The sequence below is a fragment of the Cuculus canorus genome, chromosome 3, assembly GCF_017976375.1.
Source record: "Cuculus canorus isolate bCucCan1 chromosome 3, bCucCan1.pri, whole genome shotgun sequence".
NCBI classification, from domain to species: Eukaryota; Metazoa; Chordata; class Aves; order Cuculiformes; family Cuculidae; genus Cuculus; species Cuculus canorus.
In genome coordinates, this window is record NC_071403.1 from 14,429,499 (window position 1) to 14,450,508 (window position 21,010).

Below are 21,010 nucleotides of genomic sequence, written 5' to 3' on the forward strand. Positions count from 1 at the left end.
ATGGGAAAGAATAGAATTTGAGTTTTCTGAAGGCTTAGTTCTTAAATATATAGTAGTTCTGCAGGCTACATAAGAATAAATTTCTATAAGACAATAACTGAGTACGCTTTAGAGCATGCCAGGGGGGCATGAAATTGGTAGACTAGTTTAGAAACTGGTGTTTGTAGATGTTGCAATATGAGTGTTTGGCTTTCGTGAAGAGTGTAAAAGTACACCTAAACTGTGACTTAATCAAATGTAGATACAGTCCTTCAATCTAAAGAGGTTGCTATTTTTTCAGAATACATTTATCTGCCCACTCCTGTTTCATCTGTGTTACTTGGTTTGATTTTTACTTTGCTGTTCTTTATCTCTGAACTGATATTGTGCTTGGTGATAATGGCACAGTGACAGTGCCAACAGCTCAGTCCTGTTGTTATCTTGTATATTGCTGACATTTGAGTTAATGTTTATCTGGCTTTCAGTGCCCTCCTGAAAAAAAGGGAGTTTATTTAAATGGAGGGATTTTGACTCCTTAAAGAGATGTACGTCCTGCAAACACTGTAATCATTACTCGGCAGGGACATCATCCTAAAAGAGCTAAAACTGTTTTAACATGTGACTTTGTCACATTTTCCAAGAAAGAGCAATTGTAGCGGCACCAAGGAGTGATCTAGAAGAAATGTTGCCCTGGAAGAGTGTACAGGGTTATATCTGTCTCCCCCTCCACAAAGACATGCATATGGTCCATATCAAGTCTGTCTAGAGCGTTGTCAAGAAAAATCTATGGTTAAGGCAATTTCACTCTATTCTTGGATAAGATATTACAGTATTTCTCTGCTTGCTTAACCCCAGTTCCCCTCTGCATCCAACCATAAATTCTTTTGGCTACAAATTAAACCCAGTATTTCTATTATGAGTGTGAAAAACATATTGTCCCATTTATGGCATTCTTTTGCATATGTGAGATTTATCAGCGTGTCCTATGTTAACTCTTTCCTTCTAACTTCCTTTTTTTCCAAGTTTTCTATCATTCTGGTTCACAGAAGAGCACATACTTAAAAGTTGATAAAGTTCCATGAAAAATACGATGCTCTGAACTAGACATTGTTTTACAGTCTTCTCATCAGTGGCTATTAAACTTGAATAACTGGGGTTTTTTTTCAGTTTGCATTTGGCAAATGCAGAATGGAGTTTAACTTTTTAAAAATAGCTTTGTATTACAGATTCATGGTCACTATGTGATCCATGATAATCCCCAGATCCTTTTCTGCACTAGTGCCAGAGGGATTATTCTTTGCTTGTTATTTGTGCATTTGATTTCATCATTTGGAGAGCACTACACTGTAACCTTTATTGGACTTGATTTTTTTCATCACTGTTCTGATGATCAAAGTCATTTTGCAATTTAAGGGTTTTCTGCGGAGAATAAAGATGGATGGGTGTCTCATTCCTGCTGACAGGAAGGTTCAATTCATCACTGCAGTTTTGGAGCCACAGGCTGGCCTGGCTTCAGATCATTCTGTGCCCAAGATTTTAGATTCAATTGAAGCAATGGTTTGCCTTTATATAGCCTCTCTGACTTATAAATGGTTAGAGCTTGCTTAGAAATGAGATGGGTGATGCTAAGCGGTAGTTAGCGGGTATAAAAGTCTTCAGTATGGCTCAGTCTATGGAAATGAAGCAGGAAGGAAAGATCTTTGTCCTGACGTTATCTGGCTTGGTCAGGCAGTGGTGCCTGTTGTCTGGGGCTCTTTCACAGGATGGTGATGGCACAACTGAGAGTCAGAAGCTTTTTAGTCATGGTTTGTTGATAAGTGTATCTACTGAGCTCTCTGGACTGCTGACGCCTATGAAGCTTTGTGGTTATCTACTTTCTTGATGTGTCTCAGTATCCTAAATAGGTGATTTGGGGAAGACACAGCCTTCATGGTGACATCCTGCCAGGTCATCACTGTTGATTTTAGTTTACTAGAAATAGAAGTGTAATTTCTGCAATGTCTTATGAAGTCTCTTTTTGACTCTACTTAGGCAGTGGTCTTACGCAATAGAGGGTTACAGCCTGTTTTTAAATAAACTTCTTGTGTCACTCTTTTGTTTCCTTGAATAGTTTCTCCCAGTTTGAACTGAGATGAGATTATAGTCTGCCTTGATTTCCACTCCTTTTAAATCCTCTACTGTTTCAGTGGTCCTGAGGTGCTTCAGCCGCTTTCCTGAAGCAGTATTATCCCACTTTCTGCGGAAAGGTTACACGTCAGTGAATTGTTGGGATAGAGCCCTTCGTAACCCCAGCTGTCCAGACATCTGTCAACAAAAACAGAAAGAGCCATAGGGATGTTTTTTGAACGGAAGATGCTGATTTTTTTTTTAAATTATAACTTATTTAGGAATAATTGAGAAGCATTATTATGAACTAGGTTCAGCTTATGAATAGCTGTGGAGAGGTGGGCACAAGAGCAATCAGCTGAGATAGAGCAGTAGCAAAATGCTGCAGAGTATTAAAAAACCACAACCCACCAGTCCCCAAGCTGTGACTGTCTGAAAGCTATGTAGGGCAAAATCAGAGTTTCAGAGGTTAAAAGTTATAAAATATCCACACTGAGGTAGTGATACAGTATAGCTTGTGTACTTTGGAGAGTATCTAATCTGTTGTTAACAATGGTACTCGAAAATGCTTGGAGCAAAGGATATCAGGAATTCCTGATTAATATCATTAACAGGACAGCACTGCAAAAGAAACTTTACCATTTTAGGTAAATTTTTAGGTATGAATGCATTTTATTTCCAAATGCATTACTTTGCTGTTATAATTAAGAGAAAATAATATGCCAGGAAAATGAGGCAGCCCTAAAGTTGGCAAAAGAGCTGAAGGCTGGTACTCTAGTCTTCCAGAAGCCATGCATGAACCGCTGGCTCTAATTAAAGAACGCTGCCACTGAGTTCAGTGCTTCTGTTATAACACACAGCAGACTGAATCCCTCCCAGCACTTATACTCGAGCAACCCAACCAGCTTTTTCCATTGGGGTAACTGAAAGCAGAATGCACCCAAAGAAGTACAAATATTTCACTGTTACATTGGATTAGTTTTAGTTAACTAATAAACAAGCCATGGCATTTTCAGACTTTTGTCATCCTGTGTTTGCAATAAATAGTCTTTCATTTTCTTCATTTGAATGTAGCATAAGCAGACAGGAACATTAGATATAAAATGGTGTTAGCATATTTTTCTCTCCCTTTTGTTAATCTATGAGGTAAGCCATGATGTTGATTATCAACAGCCTCCTCTCCACTGTTGAGTTACTTCAGCAATTCCAACAACTGGCTAGATTTGAAGCTGTTAATTATGCAGTATAGTGCGCTCCATAAAAGCAGAAATAAGAGTGACTTGGCTCAGTTCTCATGAGAATAAATTGTAATAATTGGACCTCTGATTTGAATTCTGGCTTCACAGAGGACATGGGCATTCCATAAGACGGGCTCAGCAAGGACAAATCATTTACTCCATTAAAAAATCAGGACAGGTTCATAGTAAAATCACATACCTGGCAGAAAGCCCATGGCTCTTGGGACTCCGCAGAGGCCCGGGCTCATTAGTGGAGGGTGCTTTTCATCGTTTTGTCTGAGACTGACAAACATCTTAAATCCTCACATCTTGTAAATCAAAAGGAAGAGAGTTTATCTTTCTCTACTGCATTCACCAACCACACTTGTGTGGGTCTAGAACTGCCTGCCAGCATTTTAAAGTTACCCCATGCTGCAGTGGAGGAAAAAGGCATGGTCTTCAACACATGCTGCTCATCGAACATTAAGGCAAATGATAGGCAAGGGTGACGAGAGGGTCATATTTTCATTTAGATGCTCTGTTTAGGTTCATAGGTAAATGTAGATGTTGCATAACAAAATATGACAAGATATTTCTACCTTAGGTTTCCACCTGTACATCAAGGAAATTACAGGTTACTACTACTTCTGAAGCAAATTTTACATGTATATATCATTTTCTCTGAAAGTATGAAAACAGGTGAATCATAGAAGAAAAACCAGCTCCATAAATGGGAATGATTTTTAAATCTAGTAAGGATAAGGAGATACTATGTCAAACACATGATTGTATTTTTATAGCTGTTGCAAGGCTGTAGCAGTGTAACTGATACTAGTTGAAAGATCCTGAAAGCAGTCTTTAAGGTCCAGTATGTCACAGTGATGAAAAGTAAAATGTCATGTTTTTTCAGTTTCTTCTAAAGATTTTAAGTGAGCTATTTAAAGAAGAATAAGTCTGGAACTTCAACTGTTACTTTTTTCAACTGACAGTGAAAATAAATTACTATTTCAACTGACTCATCAATCCATAGAGCAGAAAGAGCATTAGAAATTAAACATACTAACATAATAGGTATAAGATTCCTACAACTGTTTAGTGTCATTTAAGGTCTGACGATAATTGCATAGATTTATTTGGGGTTTTGGGTTTTTTCTTTGGTTGTTTTTTGGTTTTTTCTACAAGCAAATAAGGCAAGACTTGTGGAGAAACCTTAACAGTGTGAATCAGGTTAATGCATAGCATTAGGTTTGTTATCAACAAGATATATTAAAATGGAAACAATGAACTAGCAAAGCCACCTTGTGCGTGGGATTATTAAATTCACAGTTTGCTGTTGCTAATTTGTTAGTAGGCTTCAGTTGTTTGAGAAAGCTCATATAAACTCATTTTGCAAAACTGATTATTAGATGAAATGCCCTCTGTCATTGCCACTGGAGGAATAGCTCTGAATCAGGGCTGTGTCACAGATGGATTTAGCTGAATGATCTCAGTTCAATGCCATTTACCTAACAGAATTATGAAGATGATGCTGACATAATGAATAGGTTCTGCTTAGGCAAATGTAGTCCCCTGGAGAAAATTGAAATTCAGTGCAGGGCTGTTCTCTTTCTTTGGTTGATATGAAGAGCTTTGGCTCCAATAAAGCCAGTTCTCGTGCTTTTATCGGAATTATGTTACTTTTATGATGTGACAAAGTTTGGTTTAGTGAGAGAGATGCAATTATAGAACTGTTTAGGCTTGTTTGTTCTGGAAGACATTCTCCCCTATATTATGCTCCTTAAGCAGATGTATTTTGTTCACTTTGATGTAATACGTGTTAACTGGAATAGCATGGTACTTAGAGATAATGTGGAACAGAATACTTTCATGTATCCTACAAAGAATATTGTGTTTTGTAGTTAGTGTTTCATAAGCAAAAATGGGAACCAGCCTGTATGTATAGTTGACTCTGAAGGATCCTTCCCACCATTTTTTTTTCTCACAATGTAGTTCATGTTCATACTTATGAGAAAATTTTCAGAACAAAAAATTGTTTCAGTTTTTCAAATGTTGTCAGTGAACTATATGTCAGTATGAGCCAAAGCCAAATGGTAATATTGATAATTCTTTTATCAGATATTTAAAACAAGGATTGTTTATTTTAAAACAGTGTCAGAATGAAAGCAATTAACTTAGTGTCAATGTTTAGATATTCGAAAGGAAAACTGTTCCCCAGTGTTTCACCACCTTGTTCTCAGAGCACTGAGAATCAAGAATATTTTTCTGTGGTGAGTCTTTGTGGCTGTTCAGTGGGACTGTGAAGTACAGAGAGCTATAGCTCTTGGAGTGCTAGACATTTCTCAGAGGCGTTTATTTGGAAAGAATTTCTGTTGGAATGTAAGAAATAATTTTGCTTGTGCGGCCAGCAATGTATATGTACCACTTCATGTAGAACAGACTAGAATCTTAAAATATTTTTCCTGTTAAATAGTGTCATGGGTTACAATTTGTCTTGTATATGTAATAAAATAAATATTCGTTCTTTTAGGGTGAAAAGGGAGATAAAGGAGAACCAGGACCAGAAGGCATTCGTGGAAGAGAGGTAAACTGAATGATAATGAATCAGTCAAGTTACAGTCTTTAGGGAGGATGGCTAAGCAGTGAAATTCAGAGTTTATGTAAGGAGAGCGGTGGATTTAGAAAATGTACATTCTTGGATAGTTAATATCTGCAAGGTGATTGGGCAAGAGAGGAGCATTCAGTTGAAATATGAGTTCTTAGGGCTTCAGGTTAGACAGGAGAGCTGTGGGAAAGAATATAGTAGGTTCCATGATAGTGTCTGCTGACGGCTCATGAGATAAACTGAAACAAGCATGGGGATTAAAGCAACACGATACAGATGAGAATCATTGCTGGGTGTGCAATCTGCTGGAAAAGAGGGCATTTCTGGAGAAAAGGTAAAGGTGCGTCTGGAGTCTTGGTTTCTGAAAAAGAAAATACACAGCCTGTTAGGCATTCCATCTGAGCCGTGGATCACTCACTGTGCTATGTGGCTCATATGAGAGAGAATTTAAGTTAAAATTTCACTTTTTTTCTCTGCTGGATTTCACTGCCTGTTAGTTAATTGGTCTGGTCCATATTTGAAGAACAGTATGAATCTGTATCGGAAAATACTGCATAAACTTGGTCATTGAGTTCACAATCAAGGTTGAACTTGAGCTAATGATACAGACAGAGCAGAATGATACAGACACATCTAATAATAAAGCATACTTTTGCCTGATTTATTTTTAAATTTAATTTTTTTCTGTATATATTAAATGAAGATGAGGGGGCTGAAAATCAGATATTTTTTTCAATGCAATGCTAAAAAGGCCAACCAGCAGTTGGCAGCAGTTTTCTTTATCCCTTTCCCCCCTTTCTTTCTCTTTCCTGACCTAGCTGGGGATCATCCTGGGTTTAGTTTGTAATGCAGGATATTGTTGGGTCTCCAATTGCAAAGCATTGCAGTTGAAGACAGAGAGCATCTCGCAGAGGGATCTGAACCTGACTGCCCAAAGTCTGTGCAGAATGACTGTAACTCAGATACAGGATTTTGAAAAAATTGAGCAAAGCTTTTTAAAATACTTTACCAAAAGACTAACGGAGTCAACATTTGACACAAAAAAGCTGTGATATTGTAGCTGGTTTACTGAAAATGCAGTAAAACAGACTATGTAATTATGGCATTTTTTTATGTCATCTGGCTTTCAACACACACTGTAACCATAAAAATATTTTTCCTATTTTAGGTTATTATAATTCAATGCCAGAGAAATCAGGCTATTTTTGACTAATAGTGGATGTCCTCCATGTGGAAACGTATACTATGTACTGAGCTGAAAGTACGTTTAGGTATTCAAAGAGGTATTCTGTTGTAGCCTGCCTGTCCATAAAGGTGAACTGTATACTTCTGTCCTGCATGCATATATGCTGACAGCATGGAAAAAACACATCTGTGTTTCTTTCCATAGCTCTGGGGACATTTCTGTGCTGGCCTTACACGATCTCCTTTGCTACATGGGATCTTGTTCCATAAACCTTTTAGGAAGAGTGAGGTATACCAAGTATCTGATGAACTCTAGAACATGTTTTGCATAGTGGCACTGTGGAAGTGTAAAATATCGAACCTTTATATTTTGAAATATTTACTGAACTGTTGTAATGTGTCAAGAAATAGTACACAATAATCATGGGAAGTAAATATTTTGGAAGTAAAATTGCACAAGGCAATATAACTTGAATTGTTTGAATCCACATATAATTCCTTTTAACAACACTTCCATAAAATGCTTTGGATTCAGTTATTCATGGAGATGCCAGTCATTAAGTTTAAATTTAAGGGGATGTGTATCATTAACTCTTGGTTGCTATCAGTGTCTCTCAAACTTATTCAGCATACAGAAATATATCATCTGATATTTCTGAAATAATCATGTTAATCTGCTTACAACATTGTAATCTGCAGTAGCGTATAAAGAAAGCCTGGAAATACTTGCAGCTAGTGGTACTGGCTGCTGGCAGCTGTTCTCTCTGCCTGGAGGATGGAGGGTTTCCTCACTTGCAAGTGAGGAGCTTGAAAATGATGACTGAACATTGTGTCTTGCACACGTGGTAGAAACATATTTGAATTTAGTTTAATGAAAATCAGGAAAGTAGGTGTCACAGAGCAGTTTTCTTTGCTGTTACTATTTGTGTTTTCTTACCTTGCTAGAACCAAGTAGTGTGACAGGGGAAGCAAGACTTGATTTGGAAACTAGGCTTTCTGTAACGATTAAGAGATACCTACAAAGTTTAATTCCCTCATCCCTCACCGTTGTGCTAAGTGGGTCAGTTATTCTTACTGAGAATCAGGCTTGGATGCAGGAACTGTGAATATATTTAACTGCTCTGCACATCTCTCGGTTCGTATCACGCCAGGAGTCTGAGCCAAGATCTACAACGCTGTGGCCCAGTCTGGGAGATTATTCAAGATCCATCTGACAACATGAATACTTACTATAAATACTAGTAATGCAGTTGCCATTGGTTTGAGCTTCTTAAGGAGTAGTTATAAATAATTTAATGTATTATTAATGTAGTCCTCCTGTGGTATATGTTCACTTTACATCTGTAAGCAGGTATTTGCCTGTATAATATGAGCAGCCAGTTTGAGTAGTATCTCTGTTTTATCCTTGGAGACTCTTTTATCCACTTGACATTAATAACGCTATCATTTGTATCACTAATAAGTGGCCCTTCATAGGCTCACTGTCTGAAAGAAATCCTGATAAATACAAATTTATCAGGATTACCATCACACTTGTATACCGTGAGACAAATTTGCATTAAAGCATCCATAAAACTGTCTGTGGAGTAAGATCTATGTTATATTCATGTGCTTGTGAGTTGAACTGAAATGGGAAGAAAATCTATATCATTGAAACTTTTAGACTGCCTCTGGAGTCATGTCATTTTCTTGATCAGTGATGCAGGTAAGAAGTGAATACCATGAGATACTACCAATTAATGTTTTGCTGACATAAATCAAATCCTTCAGCAAAATTAAGTGAAAACAGAAAGTTTTTTTGTATCTCTCAGCCAGTGTCATGCATATGTAGGAAAAGAATAAAACCTTTCTTGAAAACTGTATAAAAAGAGTGTAAAAGAAATGTGAAATTACAATCTGGTATATACAGATAAATATATAGATATTACTATCCTTTACATACCTGATGTCAAAGGATGGACATCTGAAGTACAGTGAGCAGTGAAAAAAAATCCCAGGTTTTCAGTGGTAAGAAAGTAAACATATTGAAACTTGTTATTTTTATGCTCGTGGGAAGAGGTGAACAGACCTCTGAACATTTTTAAAGGGATCCAGTGTCTTGATATGATAGCAACAGTCATTTACCTTCACACCTTCATGGCCTGTCTCTCTAATCTAGAACTCTCTTACTATTAGCATTATAAGGAAATAGATAGGAAAGGAAGAACCTTGTTGCTTGGAAGTATGAAGGTAGCAATGACACTTAATTGTATCTAGAGCTTAAACATTGTTAGGAACAAAAATATCAAGAGACAGTAGGTGTTGCTTAGAATCCAGAAAATTCTGTTAGTGTAGCAAGGTGAAGTTTTTGAATGACATTATTGAGAAAAGAGCAAGGACAATATTTAAAAGCACCTGAAACATAAATTGAAAAATAGTATGTTGTTTGGAGGTTGGAAATGCTATCCCAGTATATAAAGCTTGCAGATCTTTCTGTTTTTTTGTTGGGAATTACACCTATTGTCAACTGCTACACTTTACCTGTTTCATCTGTTTCTGTGATGATGTATAAGCACTGGCGGTTTCTCTCTGAGCAGATTTATAGAGTATGATAGTTTTCTCAGGCCTCAGTGAACCTGTTAAAGCATGCTAAGTCAAAATTCATCAAGTAAAGTATAAGGGCACAAAAACGATGTTTTACTTGGAAAGAACACTTAACATGACAGCTTTCTTAATGTTCCTGAGCTCTAGAAAGAGTTTTCTTATTTCAGGCAAAGTTTGGTTATTTTGATTCTCTTTTTCAGACTTCTCTGATCAAATTCATGTCAAATTTATTTTACACGCTTTGTCTCGGGGTGAGAGGTTAGTGCATGTTTAGGATATTTCCCAGCTGAGCATAAGTAAGTAACTGATGGCAGCTGAGAAAAGTCCATGGGCCCTGTCTTCTAAGGCTGCTGGTGAGGTTTGTGTAGCAGCTGATAGTTTTTCTTCAAGATGCTAAACAGGATCCTGGCTCTTGATGCCCTTTGTTCCTATGGTCTCCAGTCCAGTCCGTATGGAAACCCTTCAGTCCAGTTGTCTGCTGTCAGCCAGTGTAAGCCTTAGAAATCCTGGAAGCTCTCTGTGAGAGCTTCCTAGTAAGATTCCTCTCCTTACTCTAGCTTTCTGGAGGTTTCTGCATTGGCTGCCAGATCAGCTCATTGTCGGTCTGCTGCTGAAAGCCTTCCTCAAACCTCTCTGTCCTATCATTCTACTCCCTGTGTTTGGGCTGCAGAGTTTTTATCACTGGGATTGCCAGCTAGTCAGTCTCAGTCGGAGAGATATCTGCTCATTAAACCCTTACAAATCCCTTGTGTGGATTTTAAACTCAGCTGAACATCACAGTGTCAAGGTTAAAAGTAATAGATGAGTCTGCAAGAAGATCTTATGTACAGAAGCAGAGTCCTTTAGATTACAGGATGCTTTTCCCCATCCTATGCAAGTGCAAACACGTTTCCCTTTTAATATAACCCCTGTAGGTTATATGGGGGTATTCACAGAAGGTATGTACTTGTTCAACTTGTAATGGGCAGATTAGATGATACCAAAGTGGGCTGGACTCCTTTGTTAAGGTAATTACTCAGACACTATGGGCATAAGCAATGTGATTTCCCAGCACAAACAGCAAGCAATGAATCCACTTTTCTCTTCATCTTCTGTCTGGTTTGCTAGTAATGATAGTAGTAACAATTTGCATATCATAATGTTGACCCAAATGAATTGGCTTAGGGGAAAATATTGTTCAGTTCCCTTTTCTTGCAAAATCTTTGACTGTTCTGATCTTACCCAAATGACTGAAACCATAGTCAGTGTTTAGTTTTCTATTTCTGGTTATACCTGAGACTTCTTTTGAAGGAATAAAATGTTCTCAGACTTGGTAAGGAACACATATATCACATCATCAAGTAAAGTTACCTTTTCTTCACTGTGGGACTGCAAAGCACAGCAAGCATTGGATGAGATTGTTGCTGGCTTAAAAGGAAAATTCAAATAGAAACCTTAGTGTCGGGACACCATTAAAAAATCTAGTCCTTTAAGAACTTGTGAAACCAAGGCCCTTTTAAGAGTTTAAAGCACTGTAACTGTTTTTAATTGTTTTCTTCTCCTAATCTAGTTGGTTTTGTAGGCAGGCTAAGACTCCAGTAAACTAAAATTAGAGAAAAATCTGATTAAATCTTTGTCAAAGATAGTGTCAACAAATATGGTAACATCCCTTTTAAATTCCTTCCGCCAGAAGAGGTACCTTCATCATCCTCTTCCAAGCAAAAAGCCTGCCTTTAGTTTAATCTTTCCCCCTCTGGCTGTGATTTTGCAGACTTTACACTCTTATTTGTATTTGTGATATACTTGTTCCAGTAATTTCTCCCTTGATCAGCAAGTGTGTTACAGTAATATCTCTCTTGTTATCTTGTTAGCCTTGAGTTGGCCTTTTGCCATCCATGGAGGAACTGTGATATAAGTTTCTTCTGACCTCTAAAAAGCTGTAGTCCTTACAGAGGAGAGCAAGTAGCAGATGAAAACTCTTCATGAACTCACAAACATGTATTATTATATTCGTCCCCAAAAGCTAGAATTAGATCAGGATAGAATTCACTAATTCATTTACCCTCTGTTATGAGAGCTACGGAAATTTCTATTCAGTTCTTCAATTTCTGGCAAATCTAATAACAGACTCCTTAGATCAATAGAAATTGGTTTGTTGTTTTTAAAGCTGACCTTGTTCTCCTAAAATATTGCAGAAAACAAGCTTTTCTAATTTCCAACTTGATCAAAAATCATCCAAATTATATCTGTTTAGATAACCACATCCCTTTAACTGAAGCATCCTGTTCTGGTCTCTGCCAGAGACAGGATACTGTACTCTGCAGTGCTACAGGGGGCTACGGATTTGACTTAGCACAGGAATCCTTATTTCTTAGGTCATTTCAGAGATGGTCAGCAGCAGCTAAACCTCTCAGCACCCTTGAAAAGGGTGTCTGTAGGGAAAAACAGGTAAAGTTCCATGTGTGTTTTTTCCAAGCATTCACTATGTCTCGAACTTACTAAGATAGTATTTTTAAAAGGTATATCATGTGTAGAAGGATAAGAAATACTTCTAATGGGATAACCAGCTAAGCTTTTTCTTTTTTTTCTGATAGTACTTTTCTTTCTTGGGGTTATAGAACACAAAGGAAAGCTTAATTCCAGTCAGAAATTCTGCTTCAAACACTGGAAGGCGTGTTGTCAAATATGTAGTTTCCCTTTGTCTTTTTTATGTGGGGTTGACTTCTGTAGTCATCATCTCTGCAGTAGCTGTCAAACTGCATACCTCATCGAGGTGCACTGCGGGAACACTACTAAAAGCTTTAAACACACCAATTAGGAAAAAATTAGTTTCATAGTTTGACATGGCGTAGGTTCAGTATCTTTCACCTGCAGTGGTCTTTTCTGGTCAGTAGAGACACAGACAGAAATAGATATATAGAGAAATAGATATATATATTGCCATCTGTGAGCTGCAGGATTTTTTTGAGTTCATTTTACTCTTAGGTAAATATACAACTTAAGAGCTAATTTTATACTCCAACCTACTGTTCCATGGCTCATTTGCTAATATTGATTCTGAACTAGGTCCATACGTCTAACATACCTGAAAAATCCCTAAAATATCTTTTTAGAATATGGGGCAGTTGTGTTTTATGCAGTCTTTCAGGAAGATGTGAAAAGGTGTAGTAAATGGAGGCAATATTAAAACTATGTCATAAATATGCAGATTGTAAAAAGAAAGCATTTTTTGGCTTGTTTTTTTTATTCCATCTGCCTATTACATTTTTGTAGTTCAAACAACAAAACTACTTCTGATTTAACTATTACATATTTGGCAAGCTTAATAAAGGACAAATCAAAGCTAAATCAGGGGTATTTACAACAACCACAAATTTAATCCAAAGTGGGTACTTAAGTGCTCATATAGTTCTAAATGGTGTTCCTTCCAGATGGTGAATTAATGTAATTTTCGTAGGAAGTGAAGTTGCACAAATATGCAGTATTTAGAACATTCACTGATTTAATGTTTCTGTACCCACCAAGGCACAGATGTTGCTTATCATTTTTGTGCCAGTTGTCTCTGTCTTTCCAATTATTGCAAACTGAGGAACAGAGTTTACAAGGGCAAAAAGGGGGCTGGGAAGAACTTAAGTTAGTAAACCCTAATTCAGCTGTAGGTTAATCTTTTCTGCCCTAAACCTATTCAACTTCCACGGTAATAAAAGTAGTGGCCTTCTTGTGGAGTATCTTACCATGATTTCATCCTGTATTGCCTACACTATTGCCATTTGGTTTCCAAGTACAGTCTTTGAATCTGTAGAGCTGTCTCTTAGTTACAATGTGCGTGGTCTCCTGGCAGATGCCTCTAGAGCAATGATCAGAGAGAATGCACAAGACAAATCTCTTTGGCTTAAACAAAAAAGAGTTCCTGGTGTGTTGGTCCAGGATGAGAATTAATTCCTGTAACTGCAAAGTGGCTTGAATTTACTGGGCATATTTCAAAACTACTCATGTTTCCATGTGTTTTGCATCAAGGAGAAGATGACAAGGATTATGTACTGGGTGCTAAAGGCTTTATGGAGGGGGCCTGGACTACATGATCTTTAAAAGCCTCTTCCAACCTAAACCATTGTATGATTCTGCAAATGTAAAATTGCTGCATATGTAATGTGTAAGACTAGGCTGTATCACCTGCTTCTCCAGCTGAAGGTAGAACTAAGGAGAGCGTTATGAAGGACTCAGTTTTTTCTCTAATTGCCTTTTCAAACACTGATGAAGGTTAGAGTGTTAGAGGCTTTGCAACAGCTCTGAGTTGTACCCTGCTGCAGCTTACCAGCTCAGCATTATACCTGAAACATAGAATCCATGGCTTTCTGCCCACCAACCGATTATAGCAGAGGTCAAGCGAATGTACTAGTACTTTCCCTAGTATTTTATTTCTTGCCAGTCGTGAAAGAAATAGACCTACTGGGACCACAAAAGAACTTTGTATTTCTACACACTGCTTGCCACGATGGGGCACAATCAAGCAGATAATTTGGCTTCCGATGTGTAATTATACGTTGAAGACACATGCGGTCTTCAATACATGTTTCTCTATTCAAAAAATAATGAAAATAAAGAATTATGACATAGTGGTTCTAATAATGGGGTAGTTTTTTAAGGCTTAGTTGATTAGTATGTACTAATATATAGCACTACAGGATTTTGTCCAATGTTTTCCACAAATGACTACAAATTGCATTTTTCTTCTTTACCCAGGGACTAAAAGGTGACCCTGGTAGTCCTGGTGTGGCTGGTCCTAAAGGAGAAAAGGTACTTTTTTTTATGTGTAAAATTGTATGTATATGTGAGTGTCCATGATATTTCTTCAGTATTGGAAGCATTGCTTTAACTATGTGTGATGACCACACACTGCTGCCATTTGTGTAGCTTAAGAGTTGAAGAATATGTGCACAGAATAACTGTAAATATGGAAGACAAGTGCTCTTTAAAACAATGAATTTTGAAAGGAATTCTGATTTGCTCCATGGACTGAACCTGAAGGTCTCACAGCATGATTCCTACCTCAGTGACCTAATTCTGTGAACATTTTACAGTCGGATGTCTTTACGTATGTGAGCTGTCACACTGATTTTTAGTGGTGACCATGTGTGTGTGAGCTGCAGCTTGTAATTTAACATGCAAATGTGTTTTGAAGGGTTGCCTTTTTAAGCTGCAGTTCATTTATGCAGAGGCCTGCCATATTTTTCTGTTTAACCTGTGGTGAACTGTGTACACCTACGCCATTACTGAACAAGAATATTGCTTTACTCGTACATTTTCATAATCAGAACATGTTTGATCATTATACTGAATTTACTTCTGCAGTGGTACATATCCTCTAAAATACCTAGAGGTTAAAACCATATAACTAAAGAGATTACCGATTTGTTTATTCTTCTGTTTCGACTAGGGAGATGCAGGACCTCCTGGACCAGCTGCCTTGAGTGTAAGTACATGTAAAACAAAAAAAGATGAAAGGAAATCACTATGAGATGCTGCAGGTTTTAGCTTATTTGCCATGTAAATACTTTTGTTATCAAATTTAAGAACCAGCTGTATCACTTTAGAATGCCTTTACATTTTCTGTATTCATTGTGAAGCAGGGAAAAGGGAATTTTATAAATATAAAGAAAATAAGCATATTTAAAACATCTTGTTTCCTACCAACATTCTTTTTTTTACTTTGTGCGTAGACAATATTAGATGGGTTAAAGAGAAAGAATTCTCTTGTTATTTTTAGTGAAAAACATTTTTCAGTAAGAGCTTGCAAAAGTCATTAATGCTTTTTAAGATATTGTAAATATTGTCTGGTTATTTTATTAAGTAATTAGTTATGAGTGATGCCATATGCACAATACAGTATTATATATATAGCACACATAAGTTCAAATTGGTCATACAAGATCCTATTTTCAGAAAGTTAAGGATGTGGGCACGCGTCCAGCAGCCAAATAGATGTGAGGCTGCCACAGCTCCTTGCCCTCAGGTCCAACTGGTAGTGGGGCTGAGTGGACATTCCCGATAGGCACATAACCCCGCGTACCACATTTATATACAGGTCAGCACTGGTGGACACGCTCAGCACTCCCACTAACACAAACAACACCAGCAGCCCGTAGCACCTCTGGCTGATCATGATGATGGTCTGGTACTGGGGGGAATATACACAGCACACGATGTGCGTCCCTCCCCCACTGCAGATGCAGAGCTGCTCACTCACAGACACCCACATGAAAACACACATGTACACCTGTGAGTGTACATACACACACACACACACACTCACTCACTCACTCACTCACTCACTCATATATATTCCCCTGGTTTCCAGTCATTGCACCTTGCCAGCCAGTTCATAGAATCATAGAATAGTTTGGGTTGGAAGGGACCCTAAAGATCATCTAGTTCAAACCCCTCTGCCATGGGCAGGGACATCCCACTAGATCAGGCTGCCAGATCAGATTCAGCTTGATATTCGCTGTTGATCACACACACTTCCACTTCTGCATTCACTGTATTTGTTGGTACTGCAAAACATAGACCATTGTCATTTATGAAAGACATCATATGGTCTTAGTTCCTCACGCTACACAATAATGCCGCTACCCATAATGAAAATAATTAAAACAATTTCAGCATTGGCTTAATTAAAGTCCATTTACATGTCAGTGTTTGAACATGTCTAATAAATATTTAAGAATAACGTGTACTACAGTATGTGGAATTTTATATCCTGAAGAAGAGGTTGATAAATTCTTTTCACACAGAATAGAATTTTTTTTTTAGAGTTTGTTCTTTCAAACGGTTGCAGAGTTCTGTATCGCGGTCTTGACATCTATATAATCTTTATTTTATGTAATGACAAGACATGCATAACAAATATAAACTGGAAAGCAAAATGAAGTGTAATGTTATAACTGGGAAATGACTTACTGGATTCTTAGGAAGAACAGTATTTCAATAATATAGAAGACTACAGTTTCTACAGTTCTCAAAGGGGGAAAAGAAGCAGACACCTATCTTCCATCCTTTCTTTCCTTATAGAAAAAAAATCTGTGTATCAGACTTGGGAAGCTGCAGATTTGATCACCAAATCATCTATTCCCTTTCCTATAATTTACCTGCAAAAATATGTGAGGTCAGACGTGATATCAACATGTTTGCTACAGTTCATATCTTGTTGGAGGTAGATGTGGATAGTTTCTTACAGGCCTTGGAGAGATGACTGAAATGGAAATAGGATAATTCTGAATATAAGACACAGGAAAAAGAACTCAAGATGCCTATTTTCTGTGTGCTGTAGGACCATAGAATGGCCCTTCTGAGCATTTATTTCATAAATGGTGGAAAAATGACTACGTGTATTGATAGCAGTACCTGCATATGTTAAACCTGTTTTGAATGCATTCGTTGTCTTCAGTTGCTGACGCTTATCTTTCCTAAGAGTTATACTCAGAGGATAGTACTATGATTTTGAAATTCAGAATCTACTTTCCAATTGGCCGAACGTACTCCTGTACCTTGAGTGATTCACTTTGATAAAATCAACTGTCAAAGAGTGACATTTCTTAGATTATAAAATGCTGTGCAAATGTTTCAATTCCTTTGATTCAAGCATAGCCAAGTATCTCCATGTTGGTACATGCACTGATGGTCATCCTCACACTTTTTGAAAGGAAATATTTTAACTTTAGGGAAGCAAGCAGAAGTCTTCAGAGGGATGTTACTGACTGATGTACTGATATTTTTTTGTGTAGCTGCTAAGAGAGAGAATAAACAAGAGTGAGTGTGAATTAGTTTAGCAGCTTGTAGACAGATTACAACACTGCAGGAATATATGGCCCAGCAGGAAGTCTTTCTCTGCCACTGTAAATAGTCACATATTTCTGTTGGCAAGGACTAAAAGAAGATGAATTGTGTGCATGGTGGTGTTGCTCGGGGAACATCCAGTCTTCAGAGCTGTTTTATTTGTGTAACTTCTGTGTGGCCATGATTCTCATGATATATAATCATGGAAGGAATATGCTGTATCTTGCTGTGAATAAGTAGTAGGTCAGATAATATCAAGGTTCATGTGTCACTGAATGAGAATTTACTATGTCAGGACCGTTCATGCTGTTAGAGCCAAAATGTGACATCAGCGTTTCAGTTACGAACATTTTTAAAAAGAGAGTTTTAAAATGTTCCATTCATTTGGGACTCATGCATAATGTTAGAAATTCAGCCTCTACCTATAATTGGGTTTATTTTTTCCTAATGTGAAAATGATTTATTTCTTTTTGTCAAAATGTAAAATTAATTATTATGCGGGGGGAGGGGGGCAGGGAGGGAAGAGGAGTGAAAATAATGACACACTGCTAAAGCTAACACCAAAATGCATTTGGCCAGGGAGGGACAGAGTATTCAAAACAGTTAATTTTGCTCAAACTGGAAGGTTTGGCCTTCTGCCTCAGTGCAATTGCATAGAGAGAGGTGAGAAATGATGGCTGTACAGAGTTCTGCTGCCACGTGCGTCTCTTCCATTCCTTTGTATTGCCAAGAGGAATCATACATCAGTGGATTAAACTGAAGAAGGTCTATCATTTAGGCTGATCTCAGTATAAATTAGAGCATCCTTCCCCTGCACAGACCTATACTGTGGTCCTGTCCTCGACATGGGGAGCATGAAGGTGGCAAAAGGCAGAGACTGGTTCACTGTAGTCATTCCTAAACAGCTGGTTGGTGGTCCTTCAGTCCATGGAGAGTTGTCTGTAGGTGATTGACAGAAGCATGTAACAGCAAATAGTAAGAACTCTCACTTAGGTATTTGTCTGTGCTGTGAAAGTGTTAAAGGAAACCCTTTGAGATGCAGTAAATATCCTGCTGCTCAGAAGCAAGGTAAGCGTGCTCTGCCCTCCAACATGAAAAAATGCAGAAAAGAAGTTATTTGTTCTTGGAACAAAAAGCTGTGGTTTTAAAAGCGTTCAACTGACACGTATATCCCTTATATTCTCAGAGGAATGAGGGGTACTTGGAGGCAGCATGCATAGCAGAATTAGTAAATGTCATAGAGCTGTAACAAGCTACCAGATGAAAAGCACATCCCAAACTCCCAAAGAGGAAATAATGCCACTGCTTTTTAAGATGTAAAAATTATTTTATCAGTTTGAAATGGAAATTTCATAGATCAGAAATTGTATTGCTCTGAAAGAAAAAAAACAGCTCCCAATACTCCTGTTTGTCCATTAAGATAAAATCTGTACCAAAATCCTAAAGCATGCACGCTTCACAAAACTTGTCACTTGCAGCAGTAGCACAGGATTCAGAAAGAAATTGTTTGCCTGTGTTTCTACAGCTAATAGTGTTAGTATTAGAATTGCAGGCCATGTGTTTCTGTATGTTTCTTTAAGGCAGGTACGGAAAATATTTTTGATACAGTTTCATCATTCTTGCATTACGATTTAAAGGAAAAAAAGAAACAGCATTGTAGTAAAAAATAAGCTAAATTAAAAACAAAAGAAAAAATAGGTTCTACATAGAATACTATTGACAATAATTTCAGTAGTTTTAAGTATATTTATTTGATTCTTGCATTATTCATACAAATACATTTTAGAGGCTTGCATCACTGACTGTGACATATTTGTGCATATCTTAGCTCTTCTAGTAAGGATTTAAAGTTCTTATATGCTTACACGGAGTCAGTAAACATAACACTGACATATGTGTTTATTTTGTCTCCTCAGTTATGATGGTAGATTATGAGAGTAGTCCAAAGTCATGATCAATTCTCATCCTTTCCTTATGTTGTCTTTAATTTCTCTGCTATGTTAACTTTCTGACTTGCTCTGTAAGCACTAGGTGTCTCTGTTCTTTAGTACTTTTTGAGTGCCTTGTAATGAATGCTGGGAATATACTTTGAATTTTTCTTCCTGATAATGCCCACTTCATGCAAGGATATGTTTAGTCTTTAAAAGTTGAGGATCTCTGATAAATTGTAGTGTATTGTAGCCTAGGACCCCTCATGGAATAAACAGGAGGGATTATGCCGCTCTGTTGTATGGTTTTGTCAAAATGTGGAATTTTGTGCAGAAGGTGGTGCCTGTTTTCCGCAGGGGCACAGCTGGCTCTGCAGCTCACGCGCTCTGGTATCCCCAGCTCAAACTTGTGCGTGCCATGTCAGAAGAGTGACAGGTGAGGAAGGTAGCACAGCCATCTCTTGTAAAATATATGATAACTATTCCTCTTGACACTCGATACGCTGCTTTTAGTTCCTGAGGAAAACAAGCGTCCGTCCGTACGTTCCTGTGAACCTATCCCTTTCAGGAGTTATAAAATAGTAATCCAGATGGCACTAAGTGTTTACGCAGAAGCTGAGGCTTAAGTCGGTCACAGACAGAAGTCGCCAAGACTTGCTTACTAAACAGATAGTTGGAATGTTGGCTCCTAGGTCTGGTTAAATTGAGCTGAAGGAAGCTGGCTCACAAGTGTGGTGTGGAGGCAGCAGTGGGAGCAAGATGCCGATTCAGGCCCGGGCAAGCTCTGCCGTCACTTTTGGCTCTCCTCTCCCTAAACAAATATCAGCGACAGACTATGAGGCTTTCCCCTCGGAGCCTCAGCCGTTATTTGGATAAATCTAAAATTCACTTTTGATAATATTGCCTAGTAATTTGACAAATTCATTTGATGCAGTGCTTTAGTTATAGTGTAACTATTTGGCATTTATGCAGAACTCCGAGGAGGAGGTGTTTAGTATCCTGGCATTCTTGCTGGTAGAGCGGACAGCTGTATTTCAATAATTCTTCCTGAAAAATCATGTGCTGCTTTTAACTTATTGTGTCTTCTCCATGCAATTCCTTTCCTGTCTCACACTGAAAAATAAGACATCCGGATAGCTTTCTTTTCTTAAGAATGCACTCACCCCTCCATTAGTAAGCATCTCAGCTGATGTTATCCCCTCTTTCTTTTCATGTAATGGTATAAACTAAAGGAGAGCAATTCTAGTGAACTTAAAAAAGTACAGACAGAAGATTTTATTTTCATTCTAAATTTCTTCTTTTCATATACATCCCTCTATGAAAAATCTGTATTTTATCTATATTTTTAGTATTAAAAATTAAAAATGAAAATACTGAGCTGTTCAGTTGGTTTGCATCCAATAATGGTCATCTTTAACTCTCGTAGTATAACTTGCAAGTATTCTCTTCTTTAGAACTGTTTTTTAAGTATGGAAGCAGATCCTATTAAGATTACCCTACTGGTGAAACAGAAGATGGTTTATCAGTCTTCAGTCTTTTTTTTATCTTCCTTATGTGGTACTGTTGATACTGAAGGCACAAGTGAAGATGATGTC

General features: G+C 37.7%; 1 protein-coding gene across 1 annotated transcript in view; it reads left to right on the forward strand.

The window, feature by feature from the left end:
* Nucleotides 1-21,010, forward strand: part of COL19A1 (collagen type XIX alpha 1 chain) — a 203,633-nt gene that overhangs the window by 90,610 nt on the left and 92,013 nt on the right. The window contains exons 12-14 of the mRNA XM_054062421.1: nucleotides 5,830-5,883; nucleotides 14,395-14,448; nucleotides 15,089-15,124. Coding sequence (XP_053918396.1) covers nucleotides 5,830-5,883; nucleotides 14,395-14,448; nucleotides 15,089-15,124 — 144 coding nt within the window. The remainder of the gene's footprint in view (nucleotides 1-5,829; nucleotides 5,884-14,394; nucleotides 14,449-15,088; nucleotides 15,125-21,010) is intronic.